The sequence below is a fragment of the Neoarius graeffei genome, chromosome 14, assembly GCF_027579695.1.
Source record: "Neoarius graeffei isolate fNeoGra1 chromosome 14, fNeoGra1.pri, whole genome shotgun sequence".
Classification (NCBI taxonomy): Eukaryota; Metazoa; Chordata; class Actinopteri; order Siluriformes; family Ariidae; genus Neoarius; species Neoarius graeffei.
In genome coordinates, this window is record NC_083582.1 from 16150253 (window position 1) to 16173628 (window position 23376).

General features: G+C 42.5%; 1 protein-coding gene across 1 annotated transcript in view; it reads right to left on the reverse strand.

The window, feature by feature from the left end:
* LOC132897488 (protein phosphatase 1 regulatory subunit 1B-like) overlaps positions 1 to 23376 on the reverse strand; it is a 97103-nt gene that overhangs the window by 43866 nt on the left and 29861 nt on the right. Inside the window, exon 2 of the mRNA XM_060938761.1 lies at positions 571 to 654. Coding sequence (XP_060794744.1) covers positions 571 to 654 — 84 coding nt within the window. The remainder of the gene's footprint in view (positions 1 to 570; positions 655 to 23376) is intronic.

Consider the following 23376-nt stretch of genomic DNA (forward strand, 5'->3'; position numbering starts at 1 on the left):
TTTATTTAATTCCTATTTCTTAACATCTTAGAATAGACTGCCTTTATTTAGCATTTATTTATTGAGCACCTTAACTCCAAGCCAAATGCCTTGCAATTGCAACAATTTCTTGGCAATAAATCTTTTTCTGATTCTGATTCACTGCCTCAGTTAGGGTTAAAATAATTGTTCCCAGCTGAAACATTAATCACTGCAGTAATTATCCAATCAAACGCTCTTAAGTATTTATTTATTTAAATCCAGATGGTGACTTTTTTTTTTTTACCAGGCAGTGTAAAGGCTATAATTAAATATTCCTCACATTTCTTACACAAAAATATAACACAACTGATATATTTAATTTAAAAAATTAAATAAAACTACAGCATAGTTTTGTTAAGATTTGCCTGCTCCTCCAGATACAGGTGCTATCACGAGTTAAATATATAAAATATATTTAAAATAAAAATTTCTTGAAATGTACATTTTAAAATCTGTCATTGTTAACATTTCATCAAAACATTATTTCCTTTCTACGTTTGCTGCTAGATGTACTGTAGACAAATGTAGTTTTTTATGGTTCCACTTCACCGGAAAGGTGGGATTTTCTTCCTCCGGGGACGGGTGATCTGTCATGCGGAACAGCGTGGCGGGTGTCGGCCTTCGACGCCGAATCTGATTTCAAAACAGAAATAATTTACAGTGTTTCACTTTATCATAGCACAAGTTCAATTTTATAAGGTAAAAATACAGTCTTTGTGGTCAGGGGCTCGGCTGTAACCTGGTATATAACAGAAGTAAGAAGGTATCAGCTGATGCGTAAACGCCATCAAATATGCATATGCACATCCCAAGTAATCCCACAAGAATGGACAAAATCCAATCAACATGTCCATCCATCAGAGAGAAGAATAACAGAAAATTAAAAAAAGTGACTGATGCATTTAATCAGTGCTAAAAAAATGTCCTAAATCTCTAATGACATCTTGTGTAACTGCAGTGTGGAATGAAAGAATAGAAGGATTACTTGTGCTGTTATTTTACTCCTGTGTGAGTTTTACTCCATGTGACTTTTATTTGACCTTGTCCATTGTCTCCACACTCCTTAAACCTGCTGAAACACAAAACTATCCTGAGTGTTTTTAAGCCCACCTGCATGTTCAGTCATACTATGCTTGTTTTAGACATAACGGCACATTTCCTGAGCCACATTCAAAATAAGAACTTTTGGTTTTCTTTTTTACATGCAGTATATCAATTATGTAACACACTCTTCTATGTTTATGTAACTCCTCGCCAACACATATTCCCACACTGACCACTAAGTATGTCCAGCAAGTCCATTTATAGCCACAGTCACAGCTCACAGCCCACAAGTCCTGTGATATACAACTTAAATCATTAAACTCAAATTATGATTTATATTATAGGAATGATGATTCATTCTGAGTTGGCACTCATGAGGCAATAAGTAAGAAACACAATGTGTCATGCTGTGATAGAAACATACTGAGAGACAGGGTGGTGTGATGAAGCAGAGTTACTGTGAGCCCCCAGGAGTTGATTTTTTTTTTTTGTAACAGCATGTCCATAAGTGTTCTGTTCATCTGATACTGCAGCAATTTGTCAAGCACTGCCTTCAATGACACATTGCCCTTTTTAAATCAATTTATAGTTAAATGTCACATGAAACATTGTGTAGACCACATTCAAACACCACCATTGATTCAGGTGATCTTTAATACGTGGCCAGTGTGGATCCAGATGTGCATGGGAGATCACTAATGTATATGGTGAATAGCATGGGAGCTAATACAAAGCCTTGAGGGACACCATTTTTGAGACGATGCAGCCGGCTAGACTGTCCATCGCTGGTCTTTAAAACAAAGTTGTGGTTGGAGAGGATGGTGGTGATGAACCACGCTAGGTGTCAATCAGGGATGGTCCAGAGAAGCTTCAGGGTGAGAACGTAGTGCCACACAGTGAGATCCACCAGGATGGTGCCCACCTTGTGGTCTTTTTCGAAGCTGACCTTGATGTCATTCGTCAGCTTAACAATTTGATGGACAGTGCTTCATCCACGGCGGAAGCCTGCTTGCTTGTCAGGTAGTTGGGGGTCGACGATTGGTTCCAACCAGGCAAGAAGGAGTCTTTTGAGGAGTTTAAAATGAACACACAGGAGTGAGATAGGGCAGTAGCTCTTTGGGTCGTCCATTAGCTTGTTCGGTTTGGGTCAGGTGATGATAGTTGCCTTCCGCCAAAGCTTGGGTATTAATAAATTTAAGAGGCAGTTGGAGTAGAACTCCTTGAGCCAGTCAAGGCATCGTGGCCCACAATGGATCAGGAATTCTGGAGGGATATTGTCAGATCCCTGGGCTTGTGGATCGAGATGCTCATCACACTGCCTTTGTGTTACCTTCTGGAGGAAGTTACTTCCTGGTTTCCGAGTTGTTTGTGACAAATCTTTTTTCTGCAAGTGTTGGCATTAATCACTAATCTTTTTATTTTCTCTACAAATCATTTTCCACCATCCTTTTCATTTTTTATTGTATGTTCACTTTCCTTTTTCCGCATTTTAATTTTTTTCGGAAGAATGCCAAGAATGGAAGGTTTCTTTTTTTTCTCCTCCAGTGTAAAGACCACAAGTGGAGGCCATCCACATCGGATCTGCTTTAATATCAACAGATCCTCAATTAAGGTACATGAATCCTTTCATCATGGCACACCATCAGCTTGTTCAGTGTGATGAGTGTAGGATGTTTAGTCATTCTTACTTCATCGCTAGTGATAGTTTTATTCGTGATGAGTGCAGATTAGTTAGCTCCCTGACAGAGAAGATTGCAGCTTTGGGAATAGTGAAAATGAGAACAGTGTAGTTTCTGCAGGGGAAAGTCTGGATGCCCTAGGTGGAGGTAGTAATCCCCAAACTCTGGCATTAGAGCCCTCACAGTGGGGTGAATTGGTGATGACTCAGCGGCATAAGCGTAGAGCTAAAGCTACCGCTGAGGCTCGCCCATGGGAGTACCACTCCTCTCCACTTCAAGTGTCAAACAGGTTTGTCCTCAGTGATGCACCCACTGAGAAACCTGACAGAACTCTGGTTATAGGAGACTCTATCATACGGCACGTGAAATTAGCTAGGCCTTTAGGGGCACCAGCAGCCTTAGTCAGGTGTATACCAGGAGCCAGGGTGCCGGACAAAGCAGGTAATCTTGGGGTCTGAGGCAAGCACAGGTTCTCAAAGATAGTTATCCACGTAGGAGCTAATGATAGACTCCTTAGTCAGTCTGAGGTTACAAAGAGTAACTTTGTAGAGGTGTTTAAATTAGCGAAGGCAATGTCTGATGCTGTAGTATGCTCTGGCCCCATCGCAATGCGGTGTGGCAATATAGCTTATAGCAGGTTATGGTCACTGAACTGCTGGTTGTCCAGGTGGTTCTCTGAAAACAGTGTGGGCTTTATACATAATTGGGCTAATTTTGAGGGCTCTGCTGGCCTGTTAGGGTGGAACAGTATCCATCCCACTCAGAAAGGTGCTGCTCTCATTTCTTGAAGCATACAGTGGTGCTTGAAAGTTTGTGAACCCTTTAGAATTTTCTATATTTCTGCATAAATATGACCTAAAACATCAGATTTTCACACAAGTCCTAAATGTAGATAAAGAGAACCCAGTTAAACAAATAAGACAAAAATATTATACTTGGTCATTTATTTAGTGAGGAAAATTATCCAATATTACAGATCTGTGAATGTCAAAAGTATATGAACCTATAGGATAAGCAGTTAATTTGAAGGTGAAATTAGAGTCAGGTGTTTTCAATCAATGGGATGACAATCAGGTGTGAGTGGGCATCCTGTTTGATTTAAAGAACAGGGATCTATCAAAGTCTGATCTTTACAATACATGTTTGTGGAAGTGTATCATGGCACGAACAAAGGAGATTTCTGAGGACCTCAGAAAAAGCATTGTTGATGCTCATCAGACTGGAAAAGGTTACAAAGCCATCTCTAAAGAGTTTGGACTCCACCAAACCACAATCAGAGATTGTGTACAAATGGAGGAAATTCAAGACCATTATTGCCCTCCCAGAAGTGGTCGACCAACAAAGATCACTCCAAGAGCAAGGTGTGTAATATTCGGCGAGGTCACAAAGGAGCCCCAGGGTAATGTCTAAGCAACTGAAGGCCTCTCTCACATTGGCTAATGTTAATGTTCATGAGTCCACCATCAGGAGAACACTGAACAACAATGGTGTGCATGGCAGGGTTGCAAGGAGAAAGCCACTACTCTCAAAAAGAACATTGCTGCTCATCTGCAGTTTGCTAAAGATCACGTGGACAAGCCAGAAGGCTATTGGGAAAATGTTTTGTGAACGGATGAGACCAAAATAGAACATTTTGGTTTAAATGAGAAGCATTATGTTTGGAGAAAGGAAAACACTGCATTCCAGCATAAGAACCTTATCCCATCTGTGAAACATTGTGGTGGTAGTACCATGGTTTGGGCCTGTTTTGCTGCATCTGGACCAGGACGGCTTGCCATCATTGATGGAACAATGAATTCTGAATTATACCAGCGAATTCTAAAGGAAAATGTCAGGACATCTGTCCATGAACTGAATCTCAAGAGAAGGTGGGTCATGCAGCAAGACAACGACCCTAAGCACACAAGTCATTCTACCAAAGAATGGTTATAGAAGAATACAGTTCATGTTTTAGAATGGACAAGTCAAAGTTCTGACCTTAATCCAATCGAAATGTTGTAGAAGGACCTGAAGCGAGCAGTTCAAAAAAAGAAAGAAAGAAAGAAAAAAAGAAAGAAAGAAAGAAAGCACAACTTTATTCATCACACACTTGTGAAATTTCCTCTCTGCATTTAACCAATCTGAAGCAGTAAATGAAGCAAGTCCTCCTGGATACAGTTATATACACCAGCCTTGTCTATCTGGCAGAGGAGGCATTGTGGTTATTTATAATGATTATCTAGGTGTAACACAAAAACCTGGTTATAAATTTAATACATTTGACGTTCTTCATATGAATATAATTTTTGTAGCCTCAAAAAATAAGACTACGCAGTTAATTCCATTACTTATTATTTACAGGCTTCAGGGGTCAAATTATGAGTTTCTTTCTGAATTTGCAGATTTTATCTCAGACCTGGTTATTTCCTTAGACAAAGCTTTAGTTGTCAGAGATTTTAATATTCACTTCGATAACCCAGAAGACCCTTTGAAAACAGCATTTTGTGTCCATTTTAGATTCAGTAGAGGTAATCAGAATGTCACAGGACCGACCCATAATGGTGGTCACACTCTCAATCTAAGACTAGAATTCGGGTGAAGCATAGAAAATATAGTAACACTTCTATAGTCTGAAATTATCTCAGATCATTATCTCATCTCATTCAAAATATATCTGAGTAATAATATATGCACCTCACCACACTACTGTATTCAACATACATTCACGTCAACTACTGCACAGTTTTATAAATGATCTCCAAGAGTTATCAACTTTGATTGGGTCACTGTCAGGCCCCGCAGAACTTGATCAGGCAATCGAATGCTTCAAGCCAACGTTCCACTAGACTTTAGGTAATGTAGCTCCACTTAAAAGGAAAATAATCAGAGAGAAAAAATTAGCACCCTGGTATAACGATAACACTTGCACTTTAAAACAGACCACTTGAAAATTGGAACATACAGTGGTGCTTGAAAGTTTGTGAACCCTTTAGAATTTTCTATATTTCTGCATAAATATGACCTAAAACATCATCAGATTTTCACACAAGTCCAAAAAGTAGATAAAGAGAATCCAGTTAAACAAATGAGACAAAATTATACTTGGTCATTTATTTATTGAGGAAAATGATCCAATATTACATATTTGTGAGTGGCAAAAGTATGTGAACCTTTGCTTTCAGTATCTGGTGTGACCCGCTTATGCAGAAATAACTGCAGCTAAATGTTTCTGGTAACTGTTGATCAGTCCTGCACACTGGCTTGGAGGAATTTTAGCCCATTCCTCTGTACAGAACAGCTTTGACTCTGGGATGTTGGTGGGTTTCCTCACATGAACTGCTCAGTTCAGGTCCTTCCACAAAATTTCGATTAGATTAAGGTCAGGACTTTGACTTGGCCATTCCAACACATTAACTTTATTCTTCTTTAACCATTCTTTGGTAGAACGGCTTGTGTGCTTAGGGTCGTTGTCTTGCTGCATGACCCACCTTCTCTTGAGATTCAGTTCATGGACAGATGTCCTGACATTTTCCTTTAGAATTCGCTGGTATAATTCAGAATTCATTGTTCCATCAATGATGGCAAGCCGTCCTGGTCCAGATGCAGCAAAACAGGCCCAAACCATGATACTACCACCACAATGTTTCACAGATAGGATAAGGTTCTTATGCTGGAATGCAGTGTTTTCCTTTCTCCAAACATAATGCTTCTCATTTAAACCAAAATGTTCTATTTTGGTCTCATCCGTTCACAAAACATTATTCCAATAGCCTTCTGGCTTGTCCATGTGATCTTTAGCAAACTGCAGATGAGCAGCATTGTTCTTTTTGGAGAGCAGTGGCTTTCTCCTTGCAACCCTGCCATGCACACCATTGTTGTTCATATTCTCCTGATGGTGGACTCATGAACATTAACATTAGCCAATGTGAGAGAGGCCTTCATTTGCTGAGAAGTTACCCTGGGGTCCTTTGTGACCTCGCCGACTATTACATGCCTTGCTCTTGGAGTGATCTTTGTTGGTCGACCACTCCTGGGGAGGGTAAAAATGGTCTTGAATTTCCTCCATTTGTACACAATCTGTGACTGTGGATTGGTGTAAACTTTTCCAGCCTGATGAACATCAACAACAATTTTTCTGAGGTCCTCAGAAATCTTCTTTGTTTGTGCCATGATACACTTCCACAGACATATGTTGTGAAGATCAGACTTTGATAGATCCCTGTTCTTTAAACACAGAGGGTGCCCACTCACACCTGATTGTCATCCCATTGATTGAAAACACCTGACTCTAATTTCACCTTCAAATTAACTGCTAATCCTAGAGGTTCACATACTTTTGCCACTCACAGATATGTAATATTGGATCATTTTCCCCAATAAATAAATGACCAAATATAATAATTTTGTCTCATTTGTTTAACTGGGTTCTCTTTATCTACATTTAGGATGTGTGAAAATCTGATGATGTTTTAGGTCATATTTACCGTAAAATACCAAATAATAGCCGAGTTCCAATTAACCGCCGAGTTCCCTTTAACGGCCGGGTGTACGCGTGTGTTGTGACAAATAAAGGCCGGTTCCGAATACTCGCCGGGGTCTAAAAAAAAAAAAGCGTCCGAACGTTCTATCTAGAATCTTGAGGCCCAGCACTTTTCTGGTTTTCTGGTGTTTAAACGATTTTGCATTGCATAGTTTTCTACCGAAACAATATGAATGAATGAATGAAATTATTTCTATAATACTGTTTACAACATTTTGTTACGTGATAATAAACATGCCATTTCAATGTTATAATCTTGGTCTACCGTAATATTTCTTGAGGAATGCAACTCCGTAACTTTTGACAGATGTCTTAGCCACCCCTTTGGGTATACCCAACGAAAGCCAGCGTGTGTGGTGACATTGAGGACTGCGGGTTTCCAAGGTTGGACTGCTGCTTCTGTTAAACGACCTAAATTGCCGAATGCATGCGTCAAAGCACACACTGAGTTTTATTAAAGACCTTATACCATTTCACTTGCCCTTACCCATTCGGATCTGGAAGACGCTTTACAAAAAAGGTGAGAGCGTTCTAACATGCATTTCAGTCTGCTCGCGGCCAATCTAATCCAAGCGGCCTTTTCAACAAGTAATCTGTCGTGCAAGTTGGGCAGAAGCACGCGTCAGGCAGGCAGGCAACATGTAGGCCTACAAGTCAGTAACCTATTCAACTAACTTTCATCCGAACTTTAAGTTTTCTACGGGGTCGAGCCACCGTACCAACTCACTCGGGGAATAGGCTCATATCGGCCAAATAGGGAGACGTCTTGGAGAGAAACGTGAGAATGCAAGATGACAGTATGTAGCCACTGCAGGTCACTTATTTTTCAGCATAAGAAAAAACCCTTTGGTTTGACACTTCGCACCCTAATTATGTTGCTTCAACGTCGCGCCCTCCATGCAATTTCAGATTGACAGACATCGCGAAGCGCAAAGGGTGGAGGCTGCATGGGTGAGGGTGATAGCAAGTGACCATAACTTTGCAGAGTAATTAAATCACAGTGCTGCGCACAGACAATGGTGTGGTTTCTTGATTATTTTGTAAAGCATGCGCTTAACTAGTCATTAACAGGAAAAGGTGTGTGATTTATCCTTTATCCACCCCGACTGTGCCATGCGAAGATGCATTCTGCGTCTTCAAAATTCCCCGAAGTCGGCACCGTGCTATCTGTAATCTAACTCTAAACAAACTGTAAGTTATACTGGTTAAAAGTAGGCCTATCTGAGAATGATTTTTTTTCCCCGTTTTGAGGTAGATTTTGGGGAAGGTGTTTGTGAAGAAGGAATTAATCGCCTGTTCCAAATAGCCGCCTAGTCTCTAATACGCGCCGGGTCTCTTACGTGATTGAGACAAATAATCGCCCGGGCTATTATTTGGTATTTTACGGTATGCAGAAATATAGAAAATTCTAAAGGGTTCAAAACTTTCAAGCATCACTGTAAATGGTGTCAAACAAAATAAAAAAAGTGTTCAAATTAGCTTGGAAGGAGAGCTTCCTGAAGTATAGAAAAGCTCTTAGTGCTGCTAGATCAGGGGTGGCCAAGCAGTTGGAGACCAAGAGCCACATTTTTTTATTGTATTACCGCAAAGAGCCACATCATACACATGGGCACACGAACATCACCCATCCCTTCCTCTCTCTCTCTCACACACACACACACACACACACACACACACACACACACACACACACACACACACCTCTGCTCAGCCAGATTAATAGTAAATGTCACACACCAACATATTTACCCCTACAGTACTAAGACCACAGGCTGAGGCCAGTCATTTTTAACAATGAACATTGTGTGCACTTACTATCAGAGGCGATTCTAGAGTCTGTTGTGGCCCCAAGCAAAAATTTCCAGGGGGCCTTTCTGACCAGTGTTCATCACCAAGATGTTATAAATAAATCTGACACCAATGAAAAAATGTATGAAACCAAAGTTTTTTTAAATTCCAAATGTGAAAATACAAATGGTAAACAATAAAAACAATAAAAAACAAAATAAGCAAGCCCTTGGGCCCCGACTCTCGAGGGGGCCCCAAGCAGCTGCCTGCCTTGCCTGTTCATAAGCTGCGCGTCTGCTTACTATGCATGCTGCTTAGTGGGACTCATGGCATTACCAAAAAAAGCCGCACCATACACATGACCACACATGAACATCGCCCCCCCCCACAGACGCACACGCTCAAGCACATCTCTGCTCAGCCAGATTAATAGTAAATATCACACGCCAACATGAGAAATTTACTCCTTCAGTCAGTACTAATACCACAGGCCAGTCATTTACAGCAATCAATATTGTGTGCACTTACTATGCCTGTTGCTTAGTGGGACTTCTGACATTCCTTGCCTTGAACAATCCTCTTCAAATCTGGCTTGTATTCCGTCATTGCCACTCGAAGCAGTTCTTTCACATGGGTTTCAGTCAGAACAGAACGATGCTTTGACTTCACGTGTTTCATGGTAGAGAACACAGACTCGCAGACATATGTTGACCCAAACATTGACAGTATCTTAAGCGCAGCCCGTTTTACATTCGGGTATTTTTCCAATGGCACACTTTTCCAAAACTCAATGGTGCCTTCCCTCAAAACAGGTTTCAGTTGGTCTTCCTCACGAAGATCGATCATCTCCAACTCAGCCGCAGCCTCATCTGTGACAAGCGGGGCTTTCAAACAGTCCATCTCTGCATTGAATGGGTCGATGAGGAACGTAACCTGTGGCCTTTTCAGTTGTATATCACGGAACCGGGTTACAAAGCTTGCGTGCAGGTTTTCAATTAGTGTTGCATATCTGGCTCCTTGCTTATTCAGGGAGGTGGGAAGCTTTGAAATGAGCTAATGACGACTGACATATAAGGCAGAATGGCTTGCCATTACGTTCAACAAAAAAGTATAAACTCTCCCACTCTGTTAAAAATGTCCTATGTTCGTCTTCATATTTTCGTTTTGCTGTGCATTTTTTCATTGCCATTTTGAGAGGCTACTTGACACAAGATACACCTTGCCCAAAAACTTAGCGATTATCTCACGCACATGCGCATTTGACATGACCTGAAAATACCGTAATATACCCAAGCAAAGCGAAGATGCATTTGATGAAAATACCATACTGAACTCAAGCAAAGCGCACACGCACATAAAAAAAAACACAAACACAAACTTCGATATGAATGTAAGAGCCGCATGACACCGGGCAAAGAGCCGCATGCGGCTCGCGAGCCGCGGGTTGGCCAGCCAAGTGCTAGATCAACATATCTCTCTTCCCTAATAGAAGATAACAAAAATGATCCTCGATTCCTATTTAATACTGTAGCAGAATTAACTTGGAAAAAGACCACTATAGATACATGCACACGTGCAGTATGTAGTAGCAACGATTTCATGAATTTTTTCAATGACAAAATTGAAAATATCCGACAAAAATTTCAAACTACTAATTTAAGGTCAGACAACTTAAGTGACAATTTAAGTAACCCTGTAGTTAACAATATAACTGTATCAGATCATCAATTAGAATGTTTTACTCCCCTTAGAGAAATCAAACTACTTTCATTAATCTCCGCATCAAAATCCTCAACTTGTGTACTAGATCCCTTACCTTCACGTCTATTCAAACAGATAATGCCTGAAGTAATTGAACCGCTTCTAAAACTAATAAATTTTTCTCTTAGGATTGGCTATGTACCCAAATCCTTTAAACTTGCAGTTATCAAACCCCTGATTAAAAAAACCTGACCTTGATCCCTGTCAGCTGTCCAATTATTGGCCAATATCAAACCTCCCCTTTATCTCCAAGATCCTAGAAAAAGCTGTTGCACAGCAGTTATGTACAAGACTGAAGTCTTGTCCAGCTTAACTCATACAAGACTGAAATACTTGTACAAGGACCACATGCAGCTAGAAATAGGTTTTCTGATTACACCAGGGGTGTCCAAACTGATCCATAAAGGGCCGTGTGGCTGCAGGTTTTCATTCCAGCCATGCAGCAGCACACCTGACTTGGCTCATTCAATCAACTGAACTGTCTTCACACAGTCAAATACTTGCAGCCACACCCACCCTTGATTAAAGGGTGGGTGTGTCAGTTGATTGAATAAGCCAAATCAGGTGTGCTGCTGCATGGCTGGAATGAAAACCTGCAGCCACACGGCCCTTTATTGGATCAGTTTGGACACCCCTGGATTACACAGTAACTGTTGGTGTCTGATCAGGGCTGTGTCTCGCTGCTTGTGTTGCTTGATCTTAGTGCAGCATTTGATACCATTGATCATTCCATTCTTTGGGATAGACTAGAACATGTTGTGGGAATTAAGGAAATGTCCCTCACCTGGCTCAGCTCTTATTTAACTGATCGCTATCAGTATGTTGATGTAAATGGTGATTTTTCTAGACATACTGAGGTAAAGTTCGGTGTTCCACAAGGTTCTGTCTTAGGTCCACTGCTTTTTTCTTTATATATGTTACCTCTGGGTAATATTATTCGTAAGCCTGGTATTAGTTTCTACTGTTATGCTGATGACACACAGTTGTATGTTTCTGCAAAACCAGGTGAAAGACATCAGTTTAATAGAATTGAGTAAAGGACATTAGACACTGGATGCTTATTAACTTCCTTCTGCTTAACTCTGACAAGATAGAAGTACTTGTACTTGGACCACATGCAGCTAGAAATAAGTTTTCTGATTACACAGTAACTCTGGATTACCTTTCTGTTTCTTACTTGCAGCAGTCGGGGTGATTATTGACCTCAGTCTTTCATTTGAAACTCATATTGATAACATTACCCGGATTGCTTTCTTTCATCTCAGAAATATTGCTAAGATAAGAAATTTAATGTCACTACACTGCAGAAAAACTAGTTCATGCTTTTGTTTCCTCCAAGTTGGATTATTGTAATGCCTTACTGTCTGGATGTTCCAATAAGTGCAAAAACAAGCTCCAGTTAGTTCAAAATGTAGCAGCAAGAGTCCTTACTAGAACTAGAAAATATGACCAAATCACCGCTGTCATATTCAAACTGCACTGGCTCCCAATCAAATTTTGTGTTGTTTATAAAATACTACTATTGACCTTTAAAGCACTGAATGGTCTCGCACCACAGTACCTGAGTGAACTTCTGGTCCCTTATGAACCGCCATGCCTACTTACATCAAAAGGTGCAGGCTACCTGCTGGTACCTCGTCTCGTGAAGGCTACATCAGGGGGCAAAGCCTTTTCTTACAAAGCTCCACAGTTATGGAACAGCCTTCCAAGTAGTGTTCAGGAATCAGACACAATATCAGCATTTAAGTCTAGGCTGAAAACATATCTGTTTAGTCAAGCCTTTTGCTAATAGTGTTTATGAGGTAAAGGAGTAGGTCTGGAGGACCCTCAGATATAGAGCGTTTTGGTAAACTGGGATGTATGGATGCTGTCAGTCCTCCACTCACTTGCTCACTCGAGTTTGTTGACAGTGTAGTGGCTGGCTGCTTTATGTCCTGGGGCGCCCTCATGCCTGTGTTACCTTCTGGCTCTCCCCTTTTAGTTATGCTGTCATAGTTAGTTTTGCCGGAGTCCCTGCTTGCACTCAATGCAAAATGTATACTGTTCCTCGTCATCAGGTGACATTGGGCATACCTACCAACCTGTGTTTTCTCTCTTTCTCTTCCCTCCCCCCACTCTGTTTGTCCCTCTGAGTTACATGTCTATCCTGAGATCGAGATGCTGACCTCTTCTGCTCCTCAGACCTGCCTGATCCATCCTGATGCCCTATATCTGGCTGGAGTCTCATTGCATTGCTCCTGTGGATGACGGCCCCATATGGACAGTTGAAAGTCACACTTGGAAGATGACCTGCACACTTACAGTAATGCTTTTATGGCTGAACACTATAGGTGACTTGCTAACTTTAGGACTGCATTTATCATAAACAGTTTTGCACTTACGTTTCCATCATTGAAGAGTTATAACATCAATGAAACAGACATCATGTTAAAACTGTTAAAAATGTTATAACCAAGTTGTCTGTTATCTCCCAAATGAGGATGGGTTCCCTTTTGACTCTGGTTCCTCTCGAGCTTTCTTCATCATGTCGTCTGGGTGAGTTTTACCTTGCCACTGTCGCCACAAGCTTGCTCATTGGGGATAGATTAGAGATAAAATTAGCTCATGTTTAAAGTCATTAAAATTCTGTAAAACTGCTTTGCGACGTCTATTGTTAAAAGTGCTATAAAAATAAACTTGAATTGACTTGACTTTTTTTTTTCTTTTTTTCCCTGTCACAAATGAGTGAAAAGTAAACTCCTTAGATGTCCACTTAAAATAGATAAGGGTATGTCCTACACATTGTGGTTTTATTTAAAATCATAATCTACAATGATGTCATGACTGATCTCAAATGGTACAGCAAAGTTTGATACACATTTTGCGCTATTAAAAATAGGCATGGATATACTGTGTGTCTGTGTCTGTGTGTGTGCATGCACACATAAAGCAGTGGCTGGCTGCTTTATGTCCTGGGGCACCCTCATGCCTGTGTTACCTTCTGGCTCTCTCCTTTTAGTTATGCTGTCATAGTTAGTTGCCGGAGTCCCTGCTTGTACTCGGTCCAATATGTATACTGCTCCTACTTATTCAGGTGACATTGGGCATACCTAACAACCTGTGTTTTCTTTCCCTCCCCCCCCACCCCAAATCTGTCCCTCTGAGTTACATGGAGTCAACAGGAAATCTTTTGGTGGAGAGGGTGGAGACCTCGACTGGCTATCGTAGCCTGCAGGGAATCGGCCGTCAGACTTTCTGTCACATGTCCCAGACCCGGTGAAATGTAACTGAATTGTCTTGGCCAGCCCTAAGGGTCCCATCTGCATCTCATCATTGCTGAGGAGTGTGCTCCCATCACCCAATCAAGCATCCAGCCAGAGCAGGTCATGATATATTTTTTACCATATTAACATGCCATTGTTGTGTGTTATGCCTGATGTAAAGACTCTCGTCTCTGCGAGCCTACCACACAGATTTAATACTTGTCATTTTTAGGGCATACCTAACAACATGTGTTTTCTTTCTCTCTTTCTTCCCCCCCCAATCTGTCCCTCTGAGTTACATGTTGGTCCTGGGATTGAGATGCTGGCCTCTTCTGCCCCTCAGACCTGCTTGATCCATCCTGGTGCCCTGTGTCTGGTCGGAGTTTTATCGCACCGCTCCTGTGAAGGACGGCCTCATGAGGACAGTTGAGGGTTATACCTGGAGGATGCTCTGGACTCTTACAGTAATGCTTTTATGGCTAAGGACTACAGTTGTCTTGCTAACTTTAGGACTGCAGTTATCATGAACAGTTTTGCACTCAAGTTTCCATCAATGAAGAGTTATAACATCAATGAAACTGTCCTCATGTTAAAACTGTTAATATTATAGTCAGGCTGTCTGTTGTTGCCCAAATGAGGATGGGTTCCCTTTTGAGTCTGGTTCCTCTCGAGGTTTCTTCCTCATGTCGTCTGAGGGAGTTTTTCCTTGCCACTGTTGCCACAGGCTTGCTCATTGGGGATAGATTAGGGATAAAATTAGCTCATGTTTTAAGTCGTTCAAATTCTGTAAAGCTGCTTTGCGACAATGTTTATTGTTAAAAGTGCTATACAAATAAACTTGACTTGACAGTGATTTACATCACTGTAGGCAGTTGTAGTGGTGGGAGATATTAAGCAGCTCTTGTGCTCTGCAGTAAAATAAAAAAAAATCCCACAGCTCTTTATCCCTATAAAACAAGTCACGACTACAAACTCATACTTATGCAGAGTAATAGTTTGAATTAGTAATAATGAGAATTGGTAGGGGCGGCACAGTGGTGTAGTAGTTAGCGCTGTCGCCTCACAGCAAGCAGGTCCGGGTTCGAGCCCCGTGGCCAACGAGGGCCTTTCTGTGCGGAGTTTGCATGTTCTCCACGTGGGTTTCCTCTGGGTGCTCCGGTTTGCCCCACAGTCCAAAGACATGCAGGTTAGGTTAACTGGTGACTCTAAATTGACCATAGGTGTGAGTGTGAATGGTTGTCTGTGTCTATGTGTCAGCCCCGTGATGACCTGGTGACTTGTCCAGGGCGTACCCCGCCTTTCACCCGTAGTCAGCTTGGATAGGCTCCAGCTTGCCTACGACCCTGTAGAACAGGATAAAGTGGCTAGAGATGATGAGATGAGATGAGAATTGGTAGGAATAATTATTTGTATTAAAGGGGATTAGTGGCAATGAAGATTATTGGCAGTGTGGATAAATGGTAAATTGGTCACAATGAGGGCGGCACGGTGGTGTAGTGGTTAGCGCTGTCGCCTCACAGCAAGAAGGTCCTGGGTTCGAGCCCCATGGCCGGCGAGGGCCTTTCTGTGTGGAGTTTGCATGTTCTCCCCGTGCCCGCGTGGGTTTCCTCCGGGTGCTCCGGTTTCCCCCACAGTCCAAAGACATGCAGGTTAGGTTAACTGGTGACTCTAAATTGACCGTAGGTGTGAGTGTGAATGGTTGTCTGTGTCTATGTGTCAGCCCTGTGATGACCTGGCGACTTGTCCAGGGTGTACCCCGCCTTTCGCCCATAGTCAGCTGAGATAGGCTCCAGCTTGCCTGCGACCCTGTAGAAGGATAAAGCGGCTCGAGATGAGATGAGATGAGATGAGATGAGATGAGATGGTCACAATGAGGATAATATGATAATCAGGATTAGCAGTTATGAGGATTAGTAGTCATGGAGATTATTAATTGGAGTTGATCATTAGTAGCATTATTAGTGTGCATTGGTAGTAATAGGGATTAGTCCTGAATATTAGTAGCATTTGGTAGAAATTATCATCCTAGTAGAAAAGGTGATTAGTAATAATGATAAATAAGAGTAACAGGCATTATTAGTTAAGGGAATTAATGCAAGTGAGTACTAATGCTTAGTAGTAATGGAGATCAGTAGCAACAGGGAAGAGGAGTAAAAGAATATTAGTGATAATGAAGTTTAGTAGTGGTGAGGAATAGTGTTCATGATTATTATTAGTAATGGGGATTAGTAGCAACGAGGGTTCATTGTAATCAGGGTTAGTGGTAACTGAATTTGGTTGTAATGTGAATCTCATTCATCTCATCTCATTATCTCTAGCCGCTTCATCCTTCTACAGGGTCGCAGGCAAGCTGGAGCCCATCCCAGCTGACTATGGGCGAAAGGCGGGGTACACCCTGGACAAGTCGCCAGGTCATCACAGGGCTGACACATAGACACAGACAACCATTCACACTCACATTCACACCTACAATCAATTTAGAGTCACCAGTTAACCTAACCTGCATGTCTTTGGACTGTGGGGGAAACTGGAGCACCCAGAGGAAACCCACGTGGACACGGGGAGAACATGCAAACTCCACACAGAAAGGCCCCTCATCAGCCACAGGGCTCGAACCCAGACCTTCTTGCTGTGAGGCGACAGCGCTAACCACTACACCACTGCGCTGCCCCATTATTATTATTATTATTATTATTATTATTATTAATGGGATTAGTAATTTAATTGACAATAGTGGGGATTAGTTGTCATGAAGTTTAGATACAATTAATATTAGTAGTACTGGAGATTAGTATTACAAGGATTAGTAGTAAGTATTGTGTGGCAGTGAGGGTGTGGTCAAGCATCAGCTGTGAACAGTGAGGAGTCAGGTTGAACCAGTAGGTCATGTGTGATGAGATACACCTGTGTCTACTTACCGGCTGTCTATTAACATGTTTCTCTATGTGTCTTTCAGACAGCCAGGAACGAGACAGAAAGAGAGCTGTGACACCCCTTTGCGTGTGTGTGTGTGTAGAGTGCACCTACAGAGTAGTAGAAGTCACTGAAATGTGGCAAAAAAGTTCAAGCATACCTTGAATTACAGCGCCTGCTTCCAGTTCCTCATTGACCATTCCCACAAAGTTGTTACACTGGTGCCAAAACCCAGGACTGAGGAACAAATGCCGCCATGGAGTCCACACCAGTCAGGGAGCTCCTCCAGACCCTCACGGTTAACTTCCAACCCTAGCACCAAGAGCTGCTCGCCCTGTCCAATGAGCAGGTGCAGCACCTCCAGGCCCTGCTCAAAGTCCAGGCAAACGACCAGTAGGTGATGTGGAGCTGGGTCCAGTCAGTGGGTACTCCAGCAGACACTCCTGTCGCCAGTGTTCCTGTGCAGCTGCTTAAGATGGGGCCGCAGGATGACATGGAAGCCCTCCTCGAGCTGTTGGAGCATGTTGTGGATGCAAGCTTGTGGCCTGCCTCACAGTAGGCAATTTGCCTATTGCCACTCCTGTCAGGGAAAGCACAGCTTGCAGCTTGGCAGCACCCCACCACCAGCATACTGGAGTATCTGGACCTGAAGCGGGCTATACTGCAACAAGCTGGCTATGGCCCAGAAGGGCATCACCATCAGTTCCATGGGCTGGCCTACAGCAAAGTCGGCTGGCTGTTTGCATTTGCACAGCAGCTCTCAGATGCCTGCTGACAGTGGTTACAGGCAGGCGAGTGCAGCGTGGAGGACATCATCGACCGTGTGATGCTGGAACAGTCCGTCACCCAACTGCCGAGTGAGACCTCAACACAGGTCCAGTGTCACCGAGCGGTGTCACTGGAGGAGGTGATCCGGCTGTCAGAGGACCACCTGTCGACATTTCCGGGAGCAGGCACTCCCATAGCTTCCCTTCCTCTCTCTCTCTCACTTTCACTTTCTCCCTCTCCCTCTTGCTCTCCTAGCCCCTCCCCTACCCCAGCACTTTGGAAATGGAGGCCAATTTCCCTGAAACCTGCTCCCCGCACTTGTGCATGTCTGTCCTTGTGTTTCTTCTCTCCTTTCTCCTTCTGTGTCTGTGCTGCCATTAACCCCCTCTCTCTCTCCACAGGTGGACTCATCCACGCCCACCAGAACTGGGAGTGAGCCTGGGCAGGTCTGTCGGCATGGAGGGAAGGTGGGGCATCAGTGCTTCCACAAGGAGCTGGGGCTACTGATTCGCATTCCTGAAGCACTGCAGGCTTCCCCTGATTGAGCAGGAGCATACAGAGTTGCTGTGAGTATTCAAGGGGGTACACATGAGGCTTTGGTGGATTCTGGTTGTAATCAGACCTCCATGCATCAAAGCCTGATTCAATGTGGGGCAGCAGGAAATGCACAATTGGTGAAGGTCAGGTGTGTGCACAGTGACATTCACAGATATCTACTGAGATCCATCACTTTTCAATTCTGGGGGAGAAAAGTATAGCGTGGAGGCGGCAGTTATGCCTCACCCATCCACTTATCCTGGGAGCAGATTGGCCAAGGTTTAAAACATTAATGAAATGGTTAGTAGTGGGTGGGTCCTGCAGTAATTCGTCACAGGGCAATCCCACCATAGCGTTAGCTGGGGAGGCAGTCCCAGGGCCATCCATGTCAGCTTCACATCATGACAACACAGAGAGTGGGGAGGTCTCTCTCTTTGGGGAATCCCTTAGGAGATTTACCATTGGAGCAGACGTGTGACAAGTCTCTGAGACATGCTTTTGACCAAGTGAATGTATTTGATGGCCAAATCCTCCAACCTAACATTGCGCTTTCCTTCCTGTATTTTTGTATTATGAAGGATAGGCTATATCAGGTGACGCAGGACACTCAAACAAAAGAAGATATGACACAGTTGTTGGTCCCAAAGAGCTGTAGGGAACTTTTATTCCATGTGGCTCATCATAATCCTATGACTTGGTACTTGGGTCAGGATAAAACACTAAATAGTCTCATCGCTAGCTTCTATTGATTAGGGATTCATGCCGATGTCAACAGGTGGTGTGCAGCTTGTTGTGAATGCCAGCTGGTAAATCCAGCAGCCACATCAAAAGGGCCATTGTGCCCATTACTGTTAACTGAGATCCCCTTTGAAAGAGTTAGCATGGATCTCATTGGGCCATGAGATCGATCTGCACGTGGGTATCACTTTCTGTTAGTCATAGTGGATTATGCAACATGATACCTGGAGGCAGTGCCTCTTTACAATATTTCAGCATGCAGTGTTGCAGAGGCACTCTTCTGCATTAGCTCCCAAGTCAGGGTTCCGAAAAAAATCCTGACTGATCAAGGCACTATGTTTATGTCACGCACACTACGTAAATTGTATGAATTATTGGGGATTAAATTGATTTGTACTAGCGTTTATGATCTGCAAACGGACAGGCTGGTCAAACAATATAACCAAACACTTAAAAACATGATTCGTAAGTTCATTCACAGGGACGCTAAAAACTGGGACAGGTGGCTAGACCCTCTTTTGTTTACAGTGCGCGAGGTCCCACAAGCCTCCACCAAGTTTTCCCAATTTGAATTGCTGTATGGGTGCAATTAGAGAGAATTGAGAGGAGGACCCTTCTCAAAGCAAAAATGAAATTACATTACATTACAGACATTTAGCAGACACTCCAATCCAGAGTGATGTACAATGTACCTAGAGCAGCCTGGGGAGCAGTTGGGGGTAAGGTGCCTTGCTCAAGGGCACTTCAGCCATTCCTGCTGGTCCAGAGAATTGAACCACCAACGCTTTGGTCCCAAAGCTGCTTCTCTAACCATTACAATGCTTTGCAAAAGTATTCATCCCTCTTGGTGTTTGTCTTGTTTTGTCACATTACAAGCAGGAATTAAAATGGATGTTTGGAGGGTTAGCACCATTTTGATTTACACTACATGCCTACCACTTTAAAGGTGAAAATTGTTGTTTCATTGTGACACAAACAATAATTAAGATGAAAAAACAGAAATCTGAAGTGTGCATAGGTATTCACCCCCTTTCGTATGAAACCCCTAAATAAGAGCTGGGCCAATGAATTCACTTCATAAGTCACATAATTAGTTAATTGAGATCCACCTGTGTGCAATCAAAGTGTCACATAATCTGTCACATGATGTCTTTATACAGTAAATCAACCTGTTCTAGAAGGACTCTGACTCTGCAACACTCCAAAGCAAGCAACATGAAAACCAAAGAGCACTCCAAACAGGTCAGAAACAAAGTCGTGGAGAAGTATAGATCAGGATTGAGTTATAAAAAATATCCAAAACTTTGAATATCCCAGGGAGCACCATTAAATCCATCCAGCCAGCCATCCATTATACATAGCCACTTATCCTGTTCTACAGGGTCGCAGGCAAGCTGGAGCCTATCCCAGCTGTCTATGGACAGGGTATACCCTGGACAAGTCGCCAGGTTATCGCAGGGCTGACACAGAGACAAACAACCATTCACACTCACATTCACACCAATGGTCAATTTAGAGCCACCAATTAACCTACAGTGCTCAAGGTAAATGAGTACACCCCCTTTGAAAAGTAACATTTTAAACAATATCTCAATGAACACAAACAATTTCCAAAATGTGGAAAAGACAAAGTTTAATATAACATTTGTTTAACTTGTAACGTGAAAATAAGGTTAATAATATAAACTTAAATTACACATTTTTCAGTTTTACTCAAATTAGGGTGGTGCAAAAATGAGTACACCCCACAACAAAAACTACTCCATCTAGTACTTTATATGGCCTCCATGATTTTTAATGACTGCACCAAGTCTTCTAGGCATGGAATGAACAAGTTGGCAACATTCTGCAACATCAATCTTTTTCCATTCTTCAACAATGATCTCTTTTAGTGACTGGATGCTGTATGGAGAGTGATGCTCAACTTGTCTCTTCAGAATTCCTCATAGGTGTTCGATTGGGTTCAGATCAGGAGACATACTTGGCCACTGAATCACTTTCACCCTGTTCTTCTTCAGAAATCAAACAGTGGCCTTAGATGTGTGTTTAGGATCATTGTCATGTTGGAAAAGTGCACGACAACCAAGGGCATGGAGTGATGGTAGCATCTTCTCTTTCAGTATGGAGCAATACATCTGTGAATTCATGATGCCATCAATGAAATGCAGCTCCCCGACACCAGCAGCACTCATGCAGCCCCACATAAGGACACTGCCACCACCATGTTTCACTGGAGGCACCATGCATTTTTCTTTGTATTCCTCACCTTTGCGACGCCATACAGTTTTGAAGCCATCAGTTCCAAAAACATTTATCTTGGTCTCATCACTCCAGCGTATAGAGTCCCAGTAGTCTTCATTTTTGTCAGCATGGGCCCTGGCAAAATCTAGGCGGGCTTTTTTGTGCCTGGGCTGTAGGAGAGGCTTCTTTCGTGGACGGCATCCATGCATGCCATTCCTCTGCAGTGTACGCCGTATTGCGTCACGGGAAATAGTCACCCCAGTTTGGCTTTCTATTTCTTTAGATAACTGCAGTGAACTTGCATGTCGATTTTGTTCAACCCTTCTCATCAGAAGGCGCTCCTGTCGAGGTGTTAACTTCCGTGGACGACCTGGACGTCTCTGTGAGATGGTTGCAGTTCCATCTTTCTTAAATTTTTGTACCACTTTTGCTACAGTATTCTGACTGATAAGTAAAGCTTTGCTGATCTTCTTGTAGCCTTCACCTTTGTGGTGTAAAGTTTTCTTCGGGGAATTCTGAAGAGACAAGTTGAGCATCACTCTCCATCCAGCATCCAGTCACTCAAAGAGGTCAGTATTGAAGAGTGGAAAAGGACTAATGTTGTAAAATGTTGCCAACTTGTTCATTCCATGCCTAGAAGACTTGGTGCTGTCATTAAAAATCATGGAGGCCATACAAAGTACTAGATGGAGTAGTTTTTGTTGTGGGGTGTACTCATTTTTGCACCACCCTAATTTGAGTAAAACTGAAAAATGTGTAATTTAAGTTTATATTATTAACCTTACTTTCAAGTTATAAGTTAAACAGATGTTATATTAAACTTTGTCTTTTCAACATTTTGGAAATTATTTGTGTTCATTGAGATATTGTTTAAAATGTTACTTTTCAAAAGGGGTGTACTCATTTACACTGAGCACTGTAACCTGCATTTCTTTGGAGGAAAACCACACAGACACGGGGAGAACATGCAAACTCCACACAGAAAGGTCCTCGCCGTCTGCTGGGCTCGAATCCAGGACTTTCTTGCTGTGAGGCAACAGTGCTAACCACCACACCACCGTGCTGCCACCATTAAATCCATTATAGCTAAATGGAAAGAATATGTCATCACTACAAACCTGACAAGAGAAGACCATCCACCAAAACTCACAGACCAGGCAAGGAAGACATTAATCAGAGATGCAACAAAGACACCAAAGATAACACTGAAGGAGCTGCAAAGGTCCACAGCAGAGATGGGAGTATTTGTCCATCGGACCACTTTAAGCTGTACACTCCACAGAGTGGGGCTTTATGGAAGAGTGGCCAGAAAAAGCCATTGCTTCAGAAAACACATTTGGAGTCTGCCCAACAGCATGTGGCAGACTCTCCAAACACATGGAAGAAGATTCTCTGGTCAAATGAGACTAAAACTGAACTTTTTGGCCATCATGGAAAATGCCATGTGTGGCACAAACCCAACACCCTGAGAACATCATCCCTACAATGAAGCATGGTGGTAGCATCATCATGCTGTGGGGATGTTTTGCATCTGCAGGGACAGGACAGCTGGTCAAGGCTGAAGGAAAGATGGATGGCACTAAATACAAGGCAATTCTGGAGGAAAACCTGTTTGAGTCAGCCAGAGGTTTGAGACTTGAACGAAGGTTCATAGTCCAGCAGGACAATGACCCTAAACATACTGCCAAAACTACACTGGAGTGGTTTAAAGGGAAACATTTAAATGTCTTGGAATGGCCTTATCAAAGCCCAGACCTCAATCTAATTTGAAGGAGTTGAAGCAGTTTTACCTTGAGGAATGGGCAAAATCCCAGTGGCTAGATGTGCTAAGCTAACAGAGACATACCCCAAGAGACTTGCAGCTGTAACTGCAGCAAAAAGTGGCTCTATAAAGTATTGACTTTGGGGGATGAATACCTATGCACACTCCAGATTTCTGTTTTTTCACCTTAATTATTGCTTATGTCACAATAAAAAAACAATGTGCACCTTTAAAGTGGTAGGTATGTTGTGTAAATCAAATGGTGCTAACCCTCCAAAAATCAATTTTAATTCCAGCTTGTAATGCAACAAAACAGGACAAACACCAAGGGGGATGAATACTTTTGCAAGGCACTGTAGGCCA